The 22,818-nt window shown below is 48.0% G+C and overlaps 1 protein-coding gene across 1 annotated transcript; it reads left to right on the top strand.

The window, feature by feature from the left end:
• Positions 1–5,341: 5,341 nt before the first annotated feature.
• On the top strand, positions 5,342–15,608 carry BOLA3 (bolA family member 3). Its single transcript, XM_082672375.1, has 4 exons — positions 5,342–5,467; positions 7,634–7,757; positions 9,876–9,964; positions 15,363–15,608. The coding sequence occupies exons 1-4, from the start codon at positions 5,414–5,416 to the stop codon at positions 15,426–15,428; spliced, it is 333 nt and encodes a 110-aa protein (XP_082528501.1). The 5' UTR covers positions 5,342–5,413; the 3' UTR covers positions 15,429–15,608.
• The last annotated feature ends 7,210 nt before the right edge of the window (positions 15,609–22,818 follow it).

Here is a 22,818-nt window from a genome sequence, read left to right as displayed (position 1 = left end):
GGTCTCCTTCTCTGGCTTGCATTTGTAAAAGTTCTGTGTACTCAAGAGTGCTAGGAGACTCTGTAAAATAAAATGACTGCAATTAAAAAATCATCCCAATGAGGTAAAAAAAAAAAAGATATATCCAAATAGATCCTACTTAAGGAATTTTCTGCAGTTAGCTCAGATATAAGTATGAAAGCTGGGAGTGATCATGGACTGATACAAGTGAAGAGGAGAGAATCTCAAGTTCAGGGCAAAAAGAGTAAATGCAGAAGGGATAGACCCATTTCTAGAGACTAAAGGCATTATGCTTCTAATCATAAAGTAAAACTGGCCTTTTTTTAAAAAAATAATTTTATTTATTTATTCTTGGCTGCATTGGGTCTTCGTTGATGCATGAGGGCTTTAGTTGCGGTGAGCAGGGGCTACTCTTCGTTGCAGTGTGTGGGCTTCTAATTGCAGTGGCTTCTCTTGTGGCGGAGCACGGGCTCTAGGCGTGCGGGTTTCAGTAGTTATGGCACATGGGCTCAGTAGTTGTGGCGCATGGGCTTAGTTGCTCTGCGGCATGTGGGATCTTCCCGTACCAGGGCTCAAACCCGTGTCCCCTGCATTGGCCACTGCACCACCAGGGAAGTCCCTCACTCTATTTTTTATGCCACCAATCCTCTTCTTTTGCATTTTTCATCCAAGTCCTAAAACTGGCCTTTGATTTGCTTCTATTATAAAAAATTATGTGAAGTTACGTTGGAACTAATTTGGAAGCCTAAGATCGTGAGATTGTTCTGAAAATCCTTTTCTAAAAAGGTTCAGATTCATACTGTGGAGCTAGAATTGTTAAACCACTGTCAGTCACGTGCATACCCTTTTTGTCCCATGCCATGCTGGGCCTTTGACATAGGTTACTAAAGCAAGATCCTGTCACGGAGTTTATGGACCAGTGCGAAAAACAGACATATACATAAATTGATAGTTCTAAAGGGCTATTTTGTGTAGTAAAAGTTATGCAGAAGTTATGGTTTAGTTTACTGTGGGGCAGTCAGAGGTGAGTAGGAGCTCAAAAGATGGGTAGGGGCTTCCCTTGTGGCACAGTGGTTGAGAGTCTGCCTGCCGATGCAGGGGACACGGGTTTGTGCCCCGGTCCGGGAAGATCCCACATGCCGCGGAGCAGCTGGGCCTGTGAGCCATGGCTGCAGACCCTGCGTGTCCGGAGCCTGTGCTCTGCAACGGAAGAGGCCACAACAGTGAGAGGCCCGCGTACCGCAAAAAAAAAAAAAAAAAAAAAAAAAAAGGGTAGTTACCAAATAACCAGAATTGTTGCATGGTTTGCATAGGGAGGTATAAGCAGTCCAGTATTAGTGAAGGGTATATTTCAGTTGGACAGGTAGGTAGGGGTTAGATCATATGAAAGCACTTGGATTTTTACCTGTAGGTGATGACTCTGAAGGATTTTAAGTAAGCAAATAAATGGACAAATTTTCGTTTCAGATGGCTCTGATAGCAGTGTGGAAAACTGAGGGTAAGAGGAGGATACTAAAGCTTTAATTAATTAAGTTAGGTATTAAGCCCCAGTTTGGTGGTGTGGCCTGGCATAAGTGACCCCATTTGGGGCCTGTGGTTTTCTTTTTAATAATAGAAGTCGGAGCTTCCCTGGTGGCACAGTGGTTGAGAGTCTGCCTGCCGATGCAGGGGACACGGGTTCGTGCCCCGGTCCGGGAGGATCCCACATGCCGCGGAGCAGCTGGGCCCGTGAGCCACGGCCGCTGGGCCTGTGCGTCCGTAGCCTGTGCTCTGCAACGGGAGAGGCCACAACAGTGAGAGTCCGCGTACCGCAAAGAAAAGGAGTCAGGCTTCCCTGGTGGCGCAGTGGTTGAGAGTCCGCCTGCCGATGCGGGGGACATGGGTTCGTGCCCCGGTCTGGGAGGATCCCGCGTTCCGCGGAGCAGCTGGGCCCGTGAGCCATGGCCGCTGGGCCTGCGCATCCAGAGCCAGTGCTCCGCGGCGGGAGAGGCCACGGCAGTGGGAGGCCCGTGTACCGCAAAAAAAAAAATAAAAAATAAAAATAATAGGAGTCATTCAACTAATACTAGAATGAATGAGCATACTTTTAGCTGATCACTTTGAACAACAAATGTAGGTTCATCTGATATCAGGTGGCCTTGGCCTGCAGCGGCTTGAAGCAAGATTTCGGTTCCCTGGCCAGAGATTGAAGTCAGGCCATGGCAGTGAATCCTAGCCACTAGACCACCAGAGACAGTGGCCAGTGACAAGGCCCTGGCCTGTCGGTTTTTAGAAATGAATTTCCACAAGGAGATGGAAAGTAGTGAAACAAATGAAGTGTTTATTAGGAGGAAAAAGAGTATGTGTGAATAGACACACACAGGCGGACTCAAGAGTCATGCCCTCGTGGTAGTTTGAATCACTTAATATGGGGCATTTCTTCCGGGTTTCTTCTGGCCAATCATCTAGCATTGCCTGGCTCTGAGTCCGTATTTGGTTTATCGCAGGGTCCTCCCTGTGTGCGTGCATCTCTTAGCCAAGATGGCTTCTAGTGAAGAGGCCTATGGGTAGGTTGACATCATCTACTATGTGTAGTCGGGAAGGTCTCCTTGACGTCAAGGATGAGAAATATGTGGTCTCTTTGTCTCTTACGTGGTCAGGGCTCAGCTCCTCTCTGCCCCTGCCATTACTGTTATCTTAAAGTGTCCACTGGAGGCAAAGTCTAGCTATTTACCCTGTTCCTTTTGTTACTTCTATCTGGAAGTGTAAACAGAAGGCTGTCTGTAAATGTCTCCTGTCTCACGTCCAACTGTTACCCCACACCTGGGTTTGCCTCTTGGTGGGTGTCAAGCCAAATGACACAACCAAGTCAAAGAGGAGGAGAAGGGAGGATTTATTGCAGCAAGTAATAACACTGGGGATCTTTCCCAAAGCAGTATCTCCCCAAGAGCAAAATTGGAGAAGTTTTAAGCTAAGGGTACATGCATATTCATGAAGGGGCTTGAGCAGAGGAGAATTCAGTCTAGAATTGGGGCACAGGTGGACAGAGTCAAAGTTTTAGTTGAAGTCACAAGGGTCAGGAAAGATCAACATAATTTCTTAGCTTCCAGTTGATCTGGTGACTGAGCTCTCAGGGCGGGTGGGGATGGTGTTTGAATTCTGCAGAACAACTCAAGAGTGTGTGCCAGGCTAAGCTTTACCGTTGAAACAGAACTGGGAGTCTTTATAAGTGATTTATTATCTTTGCGATTGTTACTACTCTTCCTGGGTTACAGTCGTTTGTTCCTGCATTCTTTTATTTCCTTAAGATCATTAATTACTGAGACCTATTCAAGGGCAAGTGTTGTGGCCAGGCTTAGATCACAAAATGACTTAGGCCAGAAATGGCTCATGTCAAGAAAGCCATGCCTGATTCTCTTTCTCCGGGGACCTCCTACCCTATCTGCTTGCACAACCCATCCAAGTGCAACACCGAACATGTTAATTGTATAAGCCAGAATGCAATACGAAAAAGCTGGTACATCCTTCAGTGTATACCAGACCACATGCTGCAAATATCCTACTAGAGAAAGGGCTTGGCTGAATTTTGGCTTTGATATCTATCTGAAGCATTCCAGCAGTGGGGCAGATTTGCTGATAATCATACTGAAACCACAGAAATGTGTCTCGGGGCTCCAAGGAGCTCTGGTTCTTTATGGCTCAGCGCAGAAAGAATGCAGCAAGAGGCAAAGCGATAGATAAGTGATTTATTAGAATAGGATGCTTGTGAGGTTACAAGCAACCAGCAAGAAGGGTGCTGCCTCGAGAGCTTAGTGGGCTACAGTTCTGTGATCAAAGGAGAAGTGGGGAGGGGGAGAAGACCACCACCTTCCTCATTCTTCAGTAGACGTCAAGCTTCTGTCATCAGTTCCTCCTCCATGTCAGGCGGGGGAGTTTTCTTGTCCCTACATGGTCAAACTGGTACTGCCGTGGCACAATGGAAATGAGCAAAAAGGCAGTAACAGGGCTTCCCTGGTGGCGCAGTGGTTGAGAGTCCACCTGCCGATGCAGGGGACACGGGTTCGTGCCCCGGTCCAGGAAGATCCCACATGCCGGGGAGCAGCTGGGCCTGTGAGCCATGGCCACTGAGCCTGCGCATCCGGAGCCTGTGCTCCGCAACGGGAGAGGCCACGACAGTGAGAGGCCCGCGTACCGCAAAAAAAAAAAGGCAGTAACATATACTAAAATGTGATAAATCATCTCAGCTTTCAGTATAATGTCACCTTTTCCTTATATTACTGTTTTCAGTGCGTGAAGAGAAGTATGTCTTAGGCATCATCAACTTCCTGAACTTACTGGGTAGGATGTGGGTCTCATTACACCATTGTTTTATTGTTTTGGGGCATGTCTCATGCTTCTGTTGCATGGTTTTGTTGCTAGGCAAGCCTGCTTGGATTTGTGATTAAGCAAACCTACTTTCTTGGGTGATCGTTAACTTACAGGGGTCTTCTATACTTTTTTATTTACTTATGATTCCTCAGTGGGATTAACTATTTAATCACCTACTTTGTTCCTTTACTCAGTCCCTATCAATACCGGTCCCCGATGGTGTCAGTTTCCACTGCATTGTGAAGAATCCAAGGTCTGTGTTTCCAGCAGCATCTCTGCTGGGCCGTGTCCTGCAGGCACCTTAGACTCAGACGAATCCAAAACTGAAGTTAGTCGACCCCCTTCACCCCAAACCTAGTTCTCCTCTACTCATTTCATTGTCCAAGCCAGAACCCTGAGGGTCCTCCCTGCTACCTTCATCCCCTCATCCACCAATCGGGTCACTCCAGTCCATTCACCTCCCAGGTGTCTCAGTCCACTCCTCCCATCCCTGCTGCTGCTGCTGCTGCTGCTGTAGTTCGGGCCTCAAGTCTCACTTGGACCATTGCAATAGCCTTGGGACTTCTGTCCACGTCTCCAATTTCAGCCTCCTTCTGTCCCCGCTCCTTGCAGGAGCGAGTGATCTTTCTAAAACGCGAATCTGAAAACGACTCCCCTGCTTAAAATCCTCTCCTGGTTCCCTCCTGGAGGGAGAAACCCAAGCTCCTCAGTTTAGCAGCAAGTTTTCGGGTGGGGAGTTGGAATGGAGGCGTTCCACCTAGGGCCCCAGGGTCCTTGGGACGAGGGAAAGTCCTGCAGGACCGAGCACCTAGCACCGTCTTCTAGGCAGAGGAGGAAGGACCCGCTGGGGGAGAGCCTTGGGAGGCAGGGGAAGCCGGTGCCAGAGCCAGGGCAGAAGACAGGGCCCTGGGCGTGGGGGGGCGGCGTGGGCGGGGCGTGCGGGGGCGGCTCGCGGCCTCCGGACGGCAGGGGGCGGCCTAGCCCGTGGCGGCGGCGGCCCTGGACCCAGGCTCCGCGTCTTTTGGGCGACAAAGCGACCTCAGACGGCGGGCCGCGTCGGCCGGGCATGGCGGCGTGGAGCCCGGCCGCGGCAGCGCCTCTGCTCCGCGGAACCCGTCGGGTGAGCGCGGGCGGGGACCGGGCTGCTCTCCCCTGGGCGGGAGCTGCGCTGGGACCGCGGGGCCGGCCGCGGCCGCGGAAGTGGTCCACCGAGGGAGGCGCGCTGGCCCAGGGCCTACCCTTCATTTCTCTTATTCACTCCCTCGTTGGTTCGTTCATTTAGTGGGCCCGGCTACGGGCACTGGGAGAAGTGTCAGGCCCGGCGCGTGCTGGGGGAGCTCCCGAACGGAGTGGGGGTTGAGGCCGAGGAGAATAGGTAGTCATAATACAGCGGGCACGGAAAAAGCAATGTTGATTTACTGAGCCGAAGACATGGGACTCATAGCCCGGAGTTGCGGCGTGCGTGCCGGGGACTGTTGGCTGGGTCAGGGCTCCGGAAAGTCCGCCTGGCTTCTGTGACCTTGACCCTCCCCAAATCCCATACTCCCGGGGTAGGAAGCCAGCAGAGGGCACTCACCACGCGCCCTGCTAATTTTCTCTCCGCCGTTTCTGATTCGTTCTTTCCTCACTTCATCCACTTCTTTCGCTTTCTTCTCACATTACTCCTTCTCTTGGACCTGCCTCCCCCAGGCATGAAGGACACTTCTGCTGGTGATTCTCAGAGTGGACAGTCGGCTTTCCGGGGATTTTGTCAGTAGATTACTGGTTTAAAGGCCGCTGCCTGCAGATCAGCTGAGATGAGGAAAAGGCTTCTCCCAAGGAGTCAGCAGTGCTAACCACCCTCACTCCTTAGTGATTGCCGCTTCTGCGTGCCACCTGGCTACCCTCTGCCTTTGCCCCCCAGGGCACTGCCTTCAGATGAGGTCCCATTCCCCCCTGCCCCCCCAGTCTTACCCAGGCCCACAACTTAAGATTCTGTCCCTGTATACATCACTCAGACAGCCTCCCTCCAGATCTTTCTCCTGACCTGCATTTCAGTTGCCTGCTAGAATCAGGACTTCTTTGCAGGTGCCCAGTACGTATGCCTTGAATCGTGTGGTTCTTCCCCTGCTCATTCATTCATTCACTCATTCATCCATAACCCAAGTCCTCCTGAGGGCCTGCCCTGGGTCAGCTCTAGAAGACTGCAGTAACAAGACAGACCTAGTCTTGGCCTCTAAGACCAATTGGTGAAAGAGTCAATGCACAGGGCATTTTAAAGGAGGCGCTCTGAGGTTCTATAACCCAGGACCCTGCTCTGGGCCGTCAGAAAAGGCCTGAGGTTGGGCAGGACTAAGGAGGAGAAGGGATGTTACCTTCAGCACCAGCACTTGATGAACAGCGCTCCCTCCACCTGCCTTCCTCCTCCAGTCAGGGATGCCTGGTACTACTCCCTTTGTAATGATACCATTATCTGGGAATCTTTCCTGACTTACTTCAAAAGGCACTGGTACTTTGGCACCAAGAAGCGTGTCTAACAAAGTCCAAAATCTTTGGCCTGACACTGAAGGCCTGCCATGCTCTATTTTCAGTCTCCCCTTTCAGCATGTGCTCAGCCCAGCCAAGGGGCTGCTGACATGGTTTTGTGCTCTTTCATCCATAAGAGTTGAGACACATTCCCATCAGGAGCACTGGGTCCTTAGGGTAGCCATTGCGGGAGGGGGGAGTGTTACTGTCAGTGGTAAATAATCTAAAAATGTTCTGACTTCAGGTCCTTTAATAGAATTCTGTTTCTTCTCCCAGTAAGAATTGCAAAGGGTAGCTGGCTTATTGAGCAGTAGGTCACAGGGTTACACCCCACTGGAGAGAATGTAGAATGTTAATCAGGCTTAAAGGGTGGGTGGCATTTGGCCCCATCAGTACATGGTCAGTGGCATGCTGGCCTAAGCAGGGCATGCCTGAGCCAGGCTGCTGCCCGGCCTCTCCTGACTCTGCATCTTATTAAGGGATCCAACCTTGGCATATTACTTAATGCTTCAGGTGCCTCACTTATTAAACCGTCATCATGTTAGTGTCTCACTGTCATGAGGAGTTAAACACTTGTTGATTTAAGTTGGGGCCCTTGTTATCTCTAGAGTCAAAGTGAGTTATTTACAACTCCACTCCCCCCTCAAAAGTTTATTCTGCATCCTGGAGAGCTTAAATGGACATCAGACACCATGCAGTCCCCCTGACTTAGCTCAGGGCCCTACCTTGCAGGGGAGGGCAGGGGGGGCCTGCACAGTGACTCTCCTCTGTTCTGTGGCAGCTTCCTCTTCTCCACTGTGCCCAGCGTATGTTTGCCTCGCAGACTGAGGGGGAGCTCAAAGTGACCCAAATTCTCAAAGAAAAATTTCCTCAAGCTACAGCTATCAAAGTCACTGACATTTCAGGTAAGGTTTTCTCTCATCTTTCCCACAGAGTTTGGTAAGATTTTACCCGCTGGAGGGGTAGAGGGCAGGAGGCTTGAATGGAACTCGCCATCAGTGGCTTCTCAATACATGTGGCTTTTAGACACATAGACCTTGGCCTCTCCCGCTGCAAGGGTGGAGGTGGGGATGCAGAAACATTGGCGGGGAGCTGCGAGGACTTGTGGTTGCAGGCTTGGCGCAGCTCAGATTTAGGTCTCTCTCAGTCACCCTGGGGCTCCGGTCCACAGCCTTTAATTTGACTTTGAGATGAGCCAGACTTTAATTTCCCCACATTCTTCTGACACCCTAGAATGCCAGAGCTAGAACAGACTCCAGGAAGACGAGCCCAGAGAGGTCTAAGAACCTGCCTAGCCCTTCACAGGGCATAGGTAGCAGAGCCAGAACCCAGGGCACACTCTGTCCTGAGCCCAGTGACCAGCCCCAGACAGGCCCTGCCTTTCTCAGATGGCCGCTGGCACCTCAAAGTTCAGGCTGACTGTGAGTTAGGAGCAGGCTGGGATATCAACTTCTGCCCACACCAGACGGGGAAGATAAGGCCTTTATCTAGACACACATGTGGAAGAGCTGGCCAGGGGTGGCATCTCCCACACCCAGACCCAGTCTTTGTCACTCTGCATTGCTCGAGGGCTCACTGGCTTCTCTGGGAACATAACATTTACAAGGATAGGGAGAAAGTTTAGAAAGTAGTTTTACTCTGGACACTATAGGAAATTAACCCATCTAAAGATCTGTTGGAATGGTAGGTTGGGTGAGCCCTCTGCAGGGGTCCCAGGGCAATGCTGAGGTCTTTTTTTTAAAATAATTTATTTATTTAATTTAATTTATTTTTGGCCGCGTTGGGTCTTCATTGCTGTGCGCGGGCTTTCTTTAGTTGCAGCGAGCGCAGGCTACTGTTCGTTGCAGTGGGCGGGCTTCTCATTGTGGTGGCTTCTCCTGTTGCGGAGCATGGGCTCTAGGCGCGTGGGCTTCAGTAGTTGTGGCTTGTGGGCTCTAGAGCGCAGGCTCAGTAGTTGTGGAGCACAGGCTTAGTTGCTCTGCGGCATGTGGGACCTTCCCGGACCAGGGCTCGAACCCGTGTCCCCTGCATTGGCGGGCGGATTCTTAACCACTGTGCCACCAGGGAAGTCCCAGTGCTGAGGTCTTGATGTCACCAGTCTTGTACCTGCCTCAGGCCCAGTTAGGGGAGAGCTGGAACTTGACCTCCAGTCTCACTCTGCCCAGCCCTGGGTAGAGTGCAGAAAGGGGATCAAGGCTAGGAACCTTGGTTTAGCCAAAGCTTAGGCTCCTAGAACCCATGAAAAAAGCTTAACAAAGCCTATTGAGTTCTTTCTTGCCGCTTTGTGTCATGCTGGAGCAGCACATTTTATTATCATCAGTCATCAGCACTAGCTTTCCAGCCATGTGGAGACAAAGCTCGGGTTGGGGGTGGATGGGTCCACACAAGCTCTGCCTTGAGAGCATCCCCAGACAGCCACCCACTCCCTGCCGCAGCCCAGGGGGAAACCCTTAATGCTGCTTGTAGAGCAGGGGCGCTGGAGAGCCCAGCTCCGTGACCAGCATGTTTTCACTGTTTATTGTAATGCTGTGTCCCTGTCTCTCACGCTTCCTTGTTCCTTTTATTTTGGATAGTATTGCACGTGGTTTTTGAATCACATTTTAGTGTGTTTTTGCATTTTTAAAAATACCAATTGCTAGTCCTTTGGGAGGTGGAGCACTGAAATTCAGTCCCTCCCACCTTCTTCCATGGCATTTGCTGGCTTAATAAAAGGAAATAGTAGGAAAACCTACATTTCCTAGGCTTTACATGTTTTGTGCCTTATCTTTCCTACCCCAAAAGCAAAATTCTGGGCAGTGCAAGTGCCTTACAAAAGGAAGAGCATGTTTTGGATTGAGGCAGCCTGCCAGGAGGAGGACATGGTCAGATTGTAAGCCATGATCCTCTAACAATCTTAGCAACTTTCTACAGAATGATAACATTCAGACCTTCTTTGGATTGTGTGGTACTTACTTCAAGGACATAAGGAACTGTGGCTGCTGTAACTTAATAATTGAAACATTTTCAAATCACATTTATTTCAGGAGGCTGTGGGGCCATGTATGAAATTCAAATTGAATCAGAAGAATTTAAGGAGAAGAGAACTGTCCAGCAGCACCAGATGGTAAATCAGGTCAGTAGAGGCCTTGCCACTGGTCTCCGCATCTGAAAGGGCCTGCAAGTGGGGATGGTATTGTACCACCAGTCCTAGGAAAGAATAATGCAATACCACAATCATGTGAACAGGACTCAGGATCTGAGAAAAACATAAACAAACTATCTGGGATTGGATTGTAGGCAGATATGAATTTTATTCAAAATTGAAAACAAGCCACCCAATAGTTATTTTGCATTTCCCTGTATAGTGCTACCGATGTTTACTGTGTACTGTTATTGTTGCATATTGAATAGTATTTGTAAACACAGGAGTACTAAAATATATATGTTTTTGTAGATTTGAATATTTTTTTAAGCCTCTTTTAGGACTACTAAAGTAGTCCTAAATTGGATAAATTGAAGGATGGCCTGATTGAGAATTGCTCCAGCTGCCCTGGACCCAGTGACAACAGCAGGGGTCCGGAACATCAGATTAAACCAGACTAAGGCCCAACGTATTCATTTTCTATGCTTATTTTACTTGGAATTTATTCCAGCCTTGACCCTTGGGCCTATGTCTATAAACTCACCCCGTTCAGCCAGTGTGTTTGACATCATTCTGGAAAGTTGCACTTTGTGAACTAGTTTAACTTTTGTAAAGCACAGCTCTGGTCATGAAAGTCGAGTCCAGGTGTTCCAGACTGCTCTTCCAGGCCTTTCCCCACCCTTCTTGGCCTAGAGTCTACCTCTGAGCCCTGCCCATTGGTCTCTCCATGCATCTGGACCTTTGTCCAGATCAGACCTCCTACCTGGGCTGCCCCTCCCTCACTCCTCTGCCAGGCTCAAATGCTGTCTTCCCACCTGCCTGGCAGGGAATGAATGCCCTCCACCGCCTGACTCCAGGCTTTTCTGGCTTGTGTCCTGGAAACTTAGGTCCCTGCCTCCATCCCTTGGCCCTGCGAGCCCTTTGTGGTCTGGTTTCTTGTTGGATCCATCTTTGGATTCCTCGTGGAGTCCACCTTCACTTGGATGTGGGCACATACAGCCCTAAGGCGTGCTGGTGGTCTGACTGGGCAATCTGGGGTGGAACAGCAACCACTTCTGTCCTCCAGAAGCACTTCTAGCCCCATGTGATCCCAGGGATTGGAGCCAAGGTAGAAGACAAGGCAGGGAAGACCCAACTGGCCCAGATCATCCCCAACTGGTAGGACTTTGTTATCAAAACTACTCAGGTTGCCTAGTGCAACTGGGCTCCTGGGGGTGCTGTTAAGTACAGCACATCCCCTGGCCTGAAGCCATGGTTACAGGGATGCAGGTTCTGGAGTTGGACTGCCCACATTTCAAATCTGGGCTCTGCTACTTTCTGCTGTGTGACCTTGAGCAAGTTACTTAATCTCCCTGTGCCTCAGTTTCCTAATCTGTAACAGGGAGAGTAATAGGATTTGCCTCAAAGGGCTCTTTTGAGGATTAGTGGTAAAGTCATGTAAAGCACTGAGAACAGTGTCTGACACATGCTAAGTCCTTCATAAATGTCAGCTGTTGTCACCATCATCATCACTGTTACCTATAAATGCTGTGAGGAACCTGCCACAAGTTCAGGGGGCAGCAGTTTTCCTCTGCTTGGGAGAATGTCACCTACATCATCTTGGGCTCAAGGTTTCCTTTGGGCCCCTACTGAACATGTACCTTCCCTGGCCCCGTCCTTGCTGGAGAACCTTGCTCGTTTGTCTGTCATTGCCCTGGAAGCAGACTATGCAGGCCAGGTCCAGGTCTGTTTTCTTTTTCTTTTCTTCTTTTTTTTTTTTTGTAATTTTTATTTTATATGGGAGCATAGTTTATTAACAATGTTGTATTAGTTTTAGGTGTACAGCAGAGTGATTCACTTATACAACCCAGGTCTGTTTTCTTCACTGCTGTGTCCCCAACACCTAACAAAGGACCTGGTACATAAAACAGCTCAATCAGTGTTTGTTGAGAGTTTATAGAGAGTAAGGAGAGCTGGCCTGGGTTTTCTAATTGATTTACAGAGAAATTAAATGTTTAATGCCTGAAAGGCTTTCCACTTCAGAGAATTCACCTCCTGGCATTGGTGTACTTTTAACCTGGAGCAGCTACTGCCTGGGTTACCATAGCAGCCGCTTTGCTGGGCCAAGCACTGCTTGCCGTGGGGTGGGTGAGGCAGGAGGCAGTGGCAGAGGGCGTCACTGCCATATGCTTTGGGCCAGGCCCCAGTGATGGCAGGATGATGAGGATTCCTTCCCCATCCATCCTGCCCCTGCCCTGGGGAGCAGCCACACAGAGGAGAGCAAGCGCCGTGTTCCCTCTGTGTCGGGCGAGCTGGTCCATCCCAGCTCCGCACGTTACAGTGCGACTAGAGCTTCAGATTCCTCGTTGGTGAAGACCACGTGAGGTGCTGGCCACACGTGCCCGCCTTGTGCTGGCATGGGAAGGGCGTTTGGTAAATAGCAGTTGCCCTCTCCCTTTCTCTGCCCTCTTTCCTGTCTGTTGTCCATCATCCTCCCCAAAGGGTGCCTCTGCCCTTGCTCCCCTACTCAGAACCCTTCGCTGGGCACCCTGGTTGCCCATGGAGCCCGTCCCACCCTCATCTGGGATTTCTGATCCTCTTTGTGGTCGGCCTCAGTCTCCCCTCCATGGGCCTGACTCAAAGCCAGGCTTTTCCTGGTGAATTGCAGCAGGTTCCCAGCCTTTCCTCACCTGCTCTTCTGGGCCCTGTGCCTGCTGCACCTCCGGCCGTCCCGCTCCTGGGCTACCTCCTGCACAAACGGCCAGTGCGGTAGCAAATGCTTCTTCCTAACAGTACCCGCAGCAGCGCTGAGCTGGCTTGTGGTCTGGCAGCATCCATCACAGTCTGTGCTGAATCCATTTCTTGTGGGCTTGAGTTACTTTCCTTACCTTTTTTATCATTTTCCCATGCCTTTTTCATTTGTGTCCCCAGCACCCAGCATAATGCCATGGGCATAGTGGGTGCTGAAAAATGTTTACCTACTGTACATCTTATAAGCTGTGGGACTTTGGCCAAGTCATTTCCCTACTAGGGCCTCAGTTTCCTGACCTATTTAAAGTGACCCAAGTGATCTCTAAGGCCCTCTGTAGCTGTAAGATCCTGTGACCTGTGTTGGGGAGCCCTCTGAGGGCTGCAAGAGAGTGGGGAGAAGGCCCTGGAAGGGGAAGTGCACAGGGCTTAGGGATCAAAGCCTGGATGGTTTCTCTGTCCAGGGTCTTTCATGTGAAGCTGTGACTGGGCCCTCACCTAGCCACAGAGGCTTTAAGAATTGTGGCCGAGACACAGGGACAGCCTCTAGGGAACATTCCATGCCTGCAGAAAGCAGAGAGCATGTGGCTCAGGGCGCTGTGTTTCCCTCTCGCAGCAGTGACATGAGGCTTTTTCCAGGGGCATTTCTGCTTATCTGCAGAGCTGAGGGGCTTATTTGTGAATATGGAGATGGTGGGGCAGCTCATTGGCTCCCAACACAACCACAGCTCCTGGCATCAGGGGTGGCCAGGATGTCAGGATTCCCTGGGTTCAGGTTCTATCTCACTTGCTGTTACTCACATGCTGACGTTGGACAAGGGATAAACTCTACTTCTTTTTTTTATCAAAGATGGAGATAGGACTAGATTATCTCTAAGGATCCTTCTGACTCAATAAACTTGACCGCATGTGTTAGTATTCTCTTTGTTGTAAGTGGCAGAGACAAAGTTAAAACGAGCATTAGCAAACAAAGGTAATTAATTGGCCCATGTAATGAAATTATCTAGATTCAGGGTCTTAAGTTCATCTGCTTGTTCTTTCATATTGTCTTTTTCTGAGCTTCCAGTTTCTGTATGTTGGCCTCATTTTCTCCTACTGGAGATGGGCTTTCTCTTCTTGGTGGGGAACAGGACTCCAAGTTGCCTCCAAGTGACAATATTCCAGTATGCAGGCATACCTCAGGGATATTGCAGGCTTGGTTCCAGACCATGAGGATAAATCAAGCACATGAATTTTTTTGGTTTCCCAGTGTATATAAAAGTTATGCTTACACTATATTGTATCTATCAAGTGTGCAGTAGCATTATGTCTAAAAAAAAAACTATATATCTTAATTTTAAAATACTTTGCTAAAAAATTCTAATCATCATCTGATAATACAGGGATGCCACAAACCTTTAGTTTGTGAAAAAACACAATATCTGCAAAATATAGTAAAGCAAAGTGCAATAAGACAGGGTATATCTGTGGTGACCAAGAGAGAAGGCTCTACACTGAAAAATCCCAGGGAAGACTCTGATTGGCCCAGTTTGAGTCATGTGCCTCCCCTGGACCAGTCAGGCTGGTCCAGGGGCACATAGCTACCTCAGTACAGGTCAACTGGTAGTCCCACCAGCAGTACACAATTAAAGTGGAAAGGGAGAAGGGAGATTGCTGGATAGACTGGAAAAAAATGTCTACCCCACTGTGATGTCTTGGGCCTAGTATAAAAGGACTTAGACTCTCATGCCTCATTCAGGTCCTGTAGTGTGTCTCCTGGTACTGCAAGAGCTAAATATCTGTTTGATTGTGGTTGCCCATTTACACTTGGGCCCTGACATCATTTGTAACCTTAAACAAATCTCGTAATTTACAATTTTATTTTCTGATTTAGAGTAAAATTGGGGAATTGGTGCTGATTAGTGTGGTTTTATCTTTTTATTTAAAAAAAAATTTTTTTACATGAAGCTATATATTTTCTTTTATTCAAGTAATTTTTTAAAATTTTGGCTGTGCTACTCAGCTTGTGGAATCTCAGTTCCCCAATCAGGGATTGAACCCAGGCCTCTGCAGTGAAAGCGTGGAATCCTATCCACTAGACCACCAGGGGACTCCCAGTGTGGTTTTAAAGAACAGCTGTTCTTTGCTCAAAATAGCAAAACACAAAAAACAGCCTGAAAGTTCTTCATTAGGGGACAGGCTAAAAAGTTACGATACATATAATGGAATGCTATGCTGATACAAAAAAGAATGAGGGCATGCTTTGTGCCTGATGTGGAAAGATCCCCAGTGTTAGGGGAAAAGAGAGTGCAGAACTGTGTTTGAAATACTATCATTTGTGTTTTAAAAAGGTATTGGCATGGAATATATATTAATATTAGTTTGAATATGCATTTTTAAATTCTTGCAAAGATGCACATGAAAATACCAACAGTTCTCTATTTGGTTTGGAGGTGGAAACTGGGGGACAGGTGTGGGAGGGAGACTTTACTGCATGCCTTTTATGCCTTTTGATTTTTGAGCCAGCTTAAATACTGATTCCAAAAATAAAAAGGAAACATTGTTAAAGAAAGTGTGTGCAAAGTTTCCTACAGAGATAGAGCTATATAAAAATACTACCATAGAGACTTATTGTAATCAGTGTCAAATACAAAACAATGATGATGCTCTTCTGCTTCCTTAGGCACTAAAAGAAGAAATCAAAGGTATGCACGGACTGCGGATATTTACCTCTGTCCCCAAACACTGACCACGCCTTGGCTGCGTAGATGTTGCTGCTGAAACCTTGGATGTATCTTATTGCCACCATTCTTTCCTAGGCATATGACAAAAAATTTATCTATTTTGTTCATGGACATTTCCATATTGTAATTATAGAAGAATATGGTATCTATTTAGATGTTAATTAAAGGCAACAGACAACTAAAAATTTTTTCATTACAAAAATATTTATTTAATCCTGCTCTGTGCTAGGCAACATTCTTCTTTTTTTTTTTTTTAATATTTATTTATTTATTTGTGCTGGGTCTTAGTTGCAGCACAGGGGCTCCTTAGTTGTAGCTCACCTGCTCCTTAGTTGTGCCACATGGGCGCCTTAGTTGCAGCTTGAGGGCTCCTTAGTTGTGGCATGCGAACTCTTAGTTGTGGTATGCATGTGGGATCTAGTTCCCCAACCAGGGATTGAACCCGGGCCCCCTGCATTGGGAGCGAGAAGTCTTATCCGCTGCGCCACCAGGGAAGTCCTGGCAACATTCTTAATATGGGGATAATGTAATTAATAAGAAGCAGACCAAGAAAGACTATATGAAATTTTTGAACAGTCATGAGTAATGCTTTTAGTCCCTTTGCTTCAGAAGCATGTCCTTTTGTTCAAAGTGGTCTTGTCTTTGAACAGTTCTGTCCTGATGCTAGAGGCAGAATGGGGTGCCAGCTTCCTTGTCTTGTCAAGAAACTTTGTTTCTCCTCCTCTGTGAAACTGCTCAGGTCCCTTAATTTTACCAAAAAGAAAAGGAAAGACCCTTTGGTTTTGCTCTTCCCTTAGTTCACCACTCTGTTTCCCTTTCCTTCCAAACTTCTTACAAGAATGATCTTGGACCCTCAAGTTTCTTACTTCCTGGAGTGAACTCTGAGGAGTGTGGGCTGCCTGGATCAGGGTCTTCTTCACGTTTGAAGATCCCCCACCCTTTGCATCTTGGTGGGAGGTTGAGCCCGCCTCCAGTGTCAGAAGCTAAAAAGGCTTGCTTTCCTAGCTCCTTGGCAAACACGGCACAGGCAGATGATCTAGACTCAGCCAGATGGATCTGCCTTGAACTTTGCGTTGGGAGCAAGTGACGCTGAGAAGCGGGGCAGTGGCGTGTCCATTTTGGCAGCTGTGGCAGCAATGTCCAGTGTTCTGGGAGGTGTCGGTGTTATAGGCCGCTGTCTCTGGAGTCCATGGTGGTAGTCACTGTGTCTGCAATATGATCTGGGCTCTGGCCAGTTTTCCTCTTCCGGCCCATTTTCAGAAGCTGCTTCATCAATGTTCCCAGAAATTCTATGATTATCCCCATATCCTTTCACTGAATTCTTTTCTGCTCACATCGGCCTGGTCAGTATCTGTTGCTTACAACCGAGAGCTCTGATGGGTTCACCCGCCCCTCACAGTGTGGCTCCTGCCCTCCTGCTCCCATCTCTCCACTGGACAGCTTTATGAGAAATCACATCCACTGCCTCTCTCAGTCCTCCACATGACCTGTCGCCATAGCGATTGCAGGTTGACCATCCACTCCTTCCTCAAACGCCTCCTTTGTGTTTCATGGAACTGACCACCAGAGAAATCACTGGTCACTATCAGTTCTTAAGATCCCTCTTACCTCCCTAAGAAATAAAAGTATGTAGGTAAAACAACCTTAAGCCCCAGAGCTTTGGAGCAGCACAAATTTTAAATATTCTGTTCACATACAGTGCCCTCATTTTTGGTTTAAAATTATTCTCTAACCCCACAGTCTGGGGGAGGGATTGGTGTCCTGCCAAGGTAGAACTGCCTTTTACATGGAATAGATTCACTAAGTTGTATCAGATTTGAAAAGACAGGATAAAACAACTCCTGAGGGCCCAGGGCACCTCCAAAAGACCTAGACACCCCACAGGACAGCTTTTAGGTGGTATAGTGAGGGAACACCCAAGTCCCAGAGGCAAGAAGAAGGCAGTGGTCAGTGAGAACAGAAAGACCACAGAATTAGATACATGTTGATTACTTGTGTGGAGCGTAAGTGTCCTCCTCCTGAGGGTGGGCTGGACGTAGTGATCTGCTTCTAAAGAACAGATTAAAGTGGAAGTGACTGCAGCTTCAGACACTAGGTCATAAAGGGCACTGTGGCTTCCTCCTTGCTCTCTTGGATTGCTTCCTCTGGGGGAAGGTAGCTGCCATGTTGTGAGGACACTCAAGCAGCCTGTGGAGAGGTCCATGTGGTGAGGAGCCAAGGTCTCTTACCAACAGCCAATGAAGTAGGCCTGCCTGCAGCCCATAGAGAACTGAGCCTTCTGCCAAGACAAGAGCCATTCATCTTGGAAGTGGATCCTTCCAAGTCTGTCACAGCCAAGCCTTCAGAAAACTGTAGCCCCAGCTGACACCTTGACTGCAAACAGCTGGAACCACTCAGCTAGGCTACTCCTCAATTCCTGACCAATAGAAACTGTGAGATAATAAATGTTTGTTGTTTCCAGCCATGGAATTCCGGGGTGAATGTTTATGCAGCAATACAACTGATACACTTGTGCATTACTAGGAGGACACTGGGGATTACACATATTGAAGGAAGGGTTGAACAGCCAAACCTCAGAAAGGACAGGGTTACAGCTAAATGTCAGGAACAGGAACACCACCGCCACTGGGGCTCCTTGCCTCTCCTGTCTGCTTCTCTTTGCAGATCAGCTTTATTGCCTCCTACTGTAAATCAGCGTCCACCACATGCTGCCAGTATACAACCGACTCTACTGCCAGTAGCTCTTAATTTTTATATCTTAATGTGCAGATCATGAGAAAGACAGACTGTCCTTCCAACTTCCACTTCAAAGGATGCCAGGGAGGGCCTTTGATCAGCCTGTCATGAATCAGGAGCCACCTGGAGTCCGGGAGTCACAGTACACTGCAGCCTCTCTCTGGACTCGGGTTTGGAGTGGAGGGAGGAACAACTGCCAAAAGAAGTAGGGGTTCTATTCTCCAAAGCAGAGACTGGGGACGAAACAACAGGAATTCTCAACTGGAGGAAAAGGTGAGTGGGAGAACAGGAAGAAAAGACCTCATAGGAGTGTGGAGACACTAGAGAAACTGGGACTCTTGCCTCTGCTTCATCACACCCCCACCCCAGAGGACTCTTCAGACCCAGTGAAATGTGTCAGTCCTACCACCTCACATGTCTGCTCCCAAATATGGCAAGAACTTTTTAATGTACCCCCCCGCCCCCCGTCAAACACACACACATACACAGTTGTTCTTACCCACAAATTAGAAGGCAAGTTGGGAGAGGAATGACTGGGTTTCTTTTTTAGTTGACTGAATAAGAAGAAATTGTTTCATGTTAGCAGCCACGGTATATACATTGCATCTGATACAGCCAACTCCTAGAGTTTAAGTGCTACTTACGGAAACTGCTGAATTAACCTGAGACATTTTCTGAGTCAAGGGTCCTTTTGAAGACAGTGTGCAGTTTTCCAGTGGAAAATCCAAAGTGTCCTAGGGTAGGTGATTGCTAGCTAGGCAAGTCAACCTAAGTAAGAGACACTGCCGGGTCCCAGGCCTGTTTTGTTCCATGGGTTCCTGTGGTGCCCCTCTCACCCCTGATTAGAGCACCCAACTAGCAGTTGTGGGACAAGCTGGCCTGCAACCTGGGAGGGGATTAGGGCCACAAAGCCCCACCCAGACAATGGCAGTGGCAGGGGATCAATAGATTCAATTTCCTTTCATGGGAATCCAAACTGGAAAGGGTAAATGACCAAAGGACAGATAATGGTTGGTGGAAAGCTCTGGGAAAACAAATCTGGTTCAAATCTGGAAATACGGAGAGAATCAGTCAAGGAGAAGCGGAAGTTGAAAAAAAACCGGCCTGGGAGCTGTCATGAGGGGCAGTGGCAAGTCCAAGTTAAGAGAAAGTCAACACTAGGAAATAAAGACAGCGATTCTCAACCTACTGCAAGTCACAACTACCTCGGGTATTTTAAAAATCCCCATACCTGGTCCCTGCCAGGTCTAAGAGACCAGCTAGCGAGGGGTGGGGAGAGTGGATTCCAGAGCCCAAGTTTAAGACAGACTCCCTTAGTGGCCCAGGAGTCGGGACCCACCCCCTACCCTAGATCCCTCACCTCTGCCCCCCAGACGGGTGAGGCCTGCCCTGCCCAGCCCCTTTTCCCTCTAGGGAGCTGCTGCACAGAGGGCAGGTGGCCAGCTCACCTCCGCCCCCACCGTCTAGGGGGAGCCACCCCCAGGCCCCTAATTGCGCAGAGTAAAGCGTGGCAGTGCGCGACGCCCCCCAGCCAGGTGCAGCTCCGACCTAACCTGGGCCGAGGGCACGCTGCCCTGGGCGGGATCCGACCCGGGAACCAGGCCAAAGAGCAGGGCCTCCACCAGCCGCGACGGTCTCGGGGGAGCAGAGCCGGCCGCCTTCCCGCCCTGCGCTTCCTTGCGACGACTCAGACACGCCGGCCGGCGCGCGGCGGAGACTCGGGCTGGGGTCCGTGGCCACGGCTCCGCGCCGCCGAAGACCCAGCTCCCTCCACCCCAACCTCTGCGGGGCTCCCGGCGCCCCTCGCCCGGCCGGCGGGGTCTCTGCTGCTCGCCCGCCGAGCCACGCTTTGGACGCCTTTTTATTTGCATTTGTTGTGGGGGTGAAGTCTGCCGTTAGGCACCTCATTTCACGGAAGTGAGCTCTTAGGCTGTGGTAAAATACCCTGACACTGTGGATTTATTTTTTAAAATTAATTATTTATTTTCGGCTGCATTGGGTCTTCGTTGCTGCGCGCGGGCTTGGGCTTTCTCTAGTTGCAGCGAGTCAGGGCTACTCTTCATTGCGCTGCGCGGGCTTCTCATTGCTGTGGCTTCTCTCGTTGCGGAGCACGGACTCTAGGCGCGCGGGCTTCAGTAGTTGTGGCTCCCGGGCTCTAGAGCGCAGGCTCAGTAGTTGTGGCGCACGGGCTTAGTTGCTCCGCGGCATGTGGGATCTTCCCGGTCCAGGGCTCGAACATGTGTCCCCTACGTTGGCAGGCGGATTCTCAACCACTGCACACTGTGAATTTAAAAGAACATTTATGCACTTTAATTTTTTGAGGAAAATATAATACTTATAAAAGAGGCAGATAAGAGGGTACAAGTAAAACGTGCCAGATGGTTTCATTTCTTTTAGAATAAGAATAAAAACAAACAATCATGTTGATCTTTATTCAAACACAGTTTATTCAGAACCCAAGTGTCTATAGTAGTCTCATGTGTCTCATCCAGCAGGCAGCCTCTCCGGCAGTTATGAAAATAAAAAGGTCGTTAGGGAGGAGAATAATCAGCTAAACAAATGGATAAAAGAGTAAAAAGTTAAAACAACTGAAGTTCAGGTAATCACTTTAGGTTTTTGTTTTTTATAAGCAGTTTTTAGAACAGTTTATATTGAATATAAGTGTTCTTAGAACAGCTTTAGATTTACAGAAAAAAATGAGATAGTATGGAGAGTTCCTCTGTACCCCAGTTTCCCCTATTATTAACAGCTTACATTATTATGGTACATTTGTTAGTAAACCCCGATACTGATACAGTATTACAAATTAAAGCCCAAAGTTTAGTCACATTTCCATCGTTTTCCATAATGTCTTACCCAGGTATCCCCTCCACAGCACCACATTACTTTTAGTTGTACAGTCGCCTTAGGCTCCCCTCTCCCTCAAAACAGTTTCTCATAATTTCCTTGTTTTTGGTGACTCTTTAAACAGCAGTATATTCTGTGTGGCGAATTATAGATGTGTTTGATTGAAAGCATTTTTAAAAGCAAAAACAAAACCACAAAAGGAGTCATAACCCAATTGGCCAATTGGCCAATTGAAAGTTATTCTAAACATTTTGGCAACCATTAAATAATCACATGTTAGACACCACACCGAAAAAGTGCCCTAGCATTATTAAAAAGAAAACAAGTGCCCTGAGTTTTGGACCTCAGGAAATAACAGCTTCACCCAAACAGGAGGAGTTTAAAGAAATGCATTGTCTGGGGTGAGGTTTGGTAGATTTATAAACAAGGTTAGGGAGGAAAGACTTCAACACACACATTATTAACCTGTAAGTGAAACTGCAGAACATGCTTCGGGGCTTAGTAGAGCATAGGTTCTTCTGTCTCCACGCAGAAAGAATTCAGTGAGAGGCAGAATGACAGGTAAGGAAAGAGTTTATTAGACTAGGACCCTTGTGAGGGGTACAAGCAGGCAGGCAAGGGAGTGCTGCGCCGAAAGCTAGGCGGGCTACATTTTTATAATCAAAGGAAAAGCGGGGAGAGAAAGAAGACCACCTTCTTCCTCATTCTTCAGTAGATGTCAAGCTTCTGTCATCAGTTCCTCCTCCATGTCAAGCGGGGCAGTTTTCTTGTCCCTACATGGTCATGGTCAAACTGGGACTGTCATGGCACAATGGAAATGGGCAAAAAGGCAGTAACATATACTAAAGTATGGTAAATCATCTCAGGTTTCAGTATAATGTCATCTTTTCCCTGTATTTTTGTTTTTAATATGCTCAGAGGAGCATGTCCTAGGAATCATTAACTTACTGACCTCACTGGGCAGGATGTGGGTCTCAGTTCATCATTGTTTTATTGTTTGGGGGCATGTCTCATGCTTCTGTTGCATGGTTTTGTTGCTAAGCAAGCCTGCCTTCTTCAGTGATCATTAACTTACAGGGGTCTCCCACACTTTTTTTTTCTACTTACAGTCTCCTAGTGGGATTAACTATTTAATCACCTACTTTGTCCCTTCACTCTGTCCCTATCATAAGTGTGTTATTATTAACCTGTAAAATAAAGGAAGAAAACTTTATAATCAGGCTGAGATTCTTCTTCTTTTATTTAACAGAGAACTGTTGGAAGAAAAGAATATCTTGGGTGGAAAAGGAAATTCCTGTTGCTTTGGAAATTGTTCAATACCTTTCCTAATACTTCAGGCACTGACTAAAGGAACTGCAGCTACAAAATATCTTGAACTCTTTAGTCAATGTCCCATATCTCCATCTGTTTTTGGTGTGGAGGCAATGGCTTAAAATAATGATCATAAGTTTATGCACACAACACTTGCTCTATACAAACAAATCGAGCTATTTTCTGAATCAAATCTGCACAATCCTAAAGAATAAAAAAACTTCAAAAAACAGGATGTTTTTCAAGGCAGGCTTTTTAAAAACTAATGTTGACTTGGCCTGTTCTAGGCTTTTTCTGGTAGTTAACAATGTGGAAGTGAGCTCATAATCTGACATGAGAAGGTCAGATTATGATACCTTTGGTCTCCCATTCATTTGGTTAAATGCCAGAAGCAGTTAGTCCACTAGTTTAATGAGCATTACGGCTCATTAAAACAAATCTCCCTCATTTAAGGGTCAGCTGATTTTCTTGATGCAATACTTGAAAAGGAGAACTGAAGGA

This window comes from Grampus griseus (assembly GCF_964374135.1).
Source record: "Grampus griseus genome assembly, chromosome: 15".
In the NCBI taxonomy this organism is placed as follows: domain Eukaryota; kingdom Metazoa; phylum Chordata; class Mammalia; order Artiodactyla; family Delphinidae; genus Grampus; species Grampus griseus.
The sequence above is the reverse complement of the archived record's forward strand: the minus strand, read 5'-3'. Positions and strand labels throughout refer to the sequence as shown.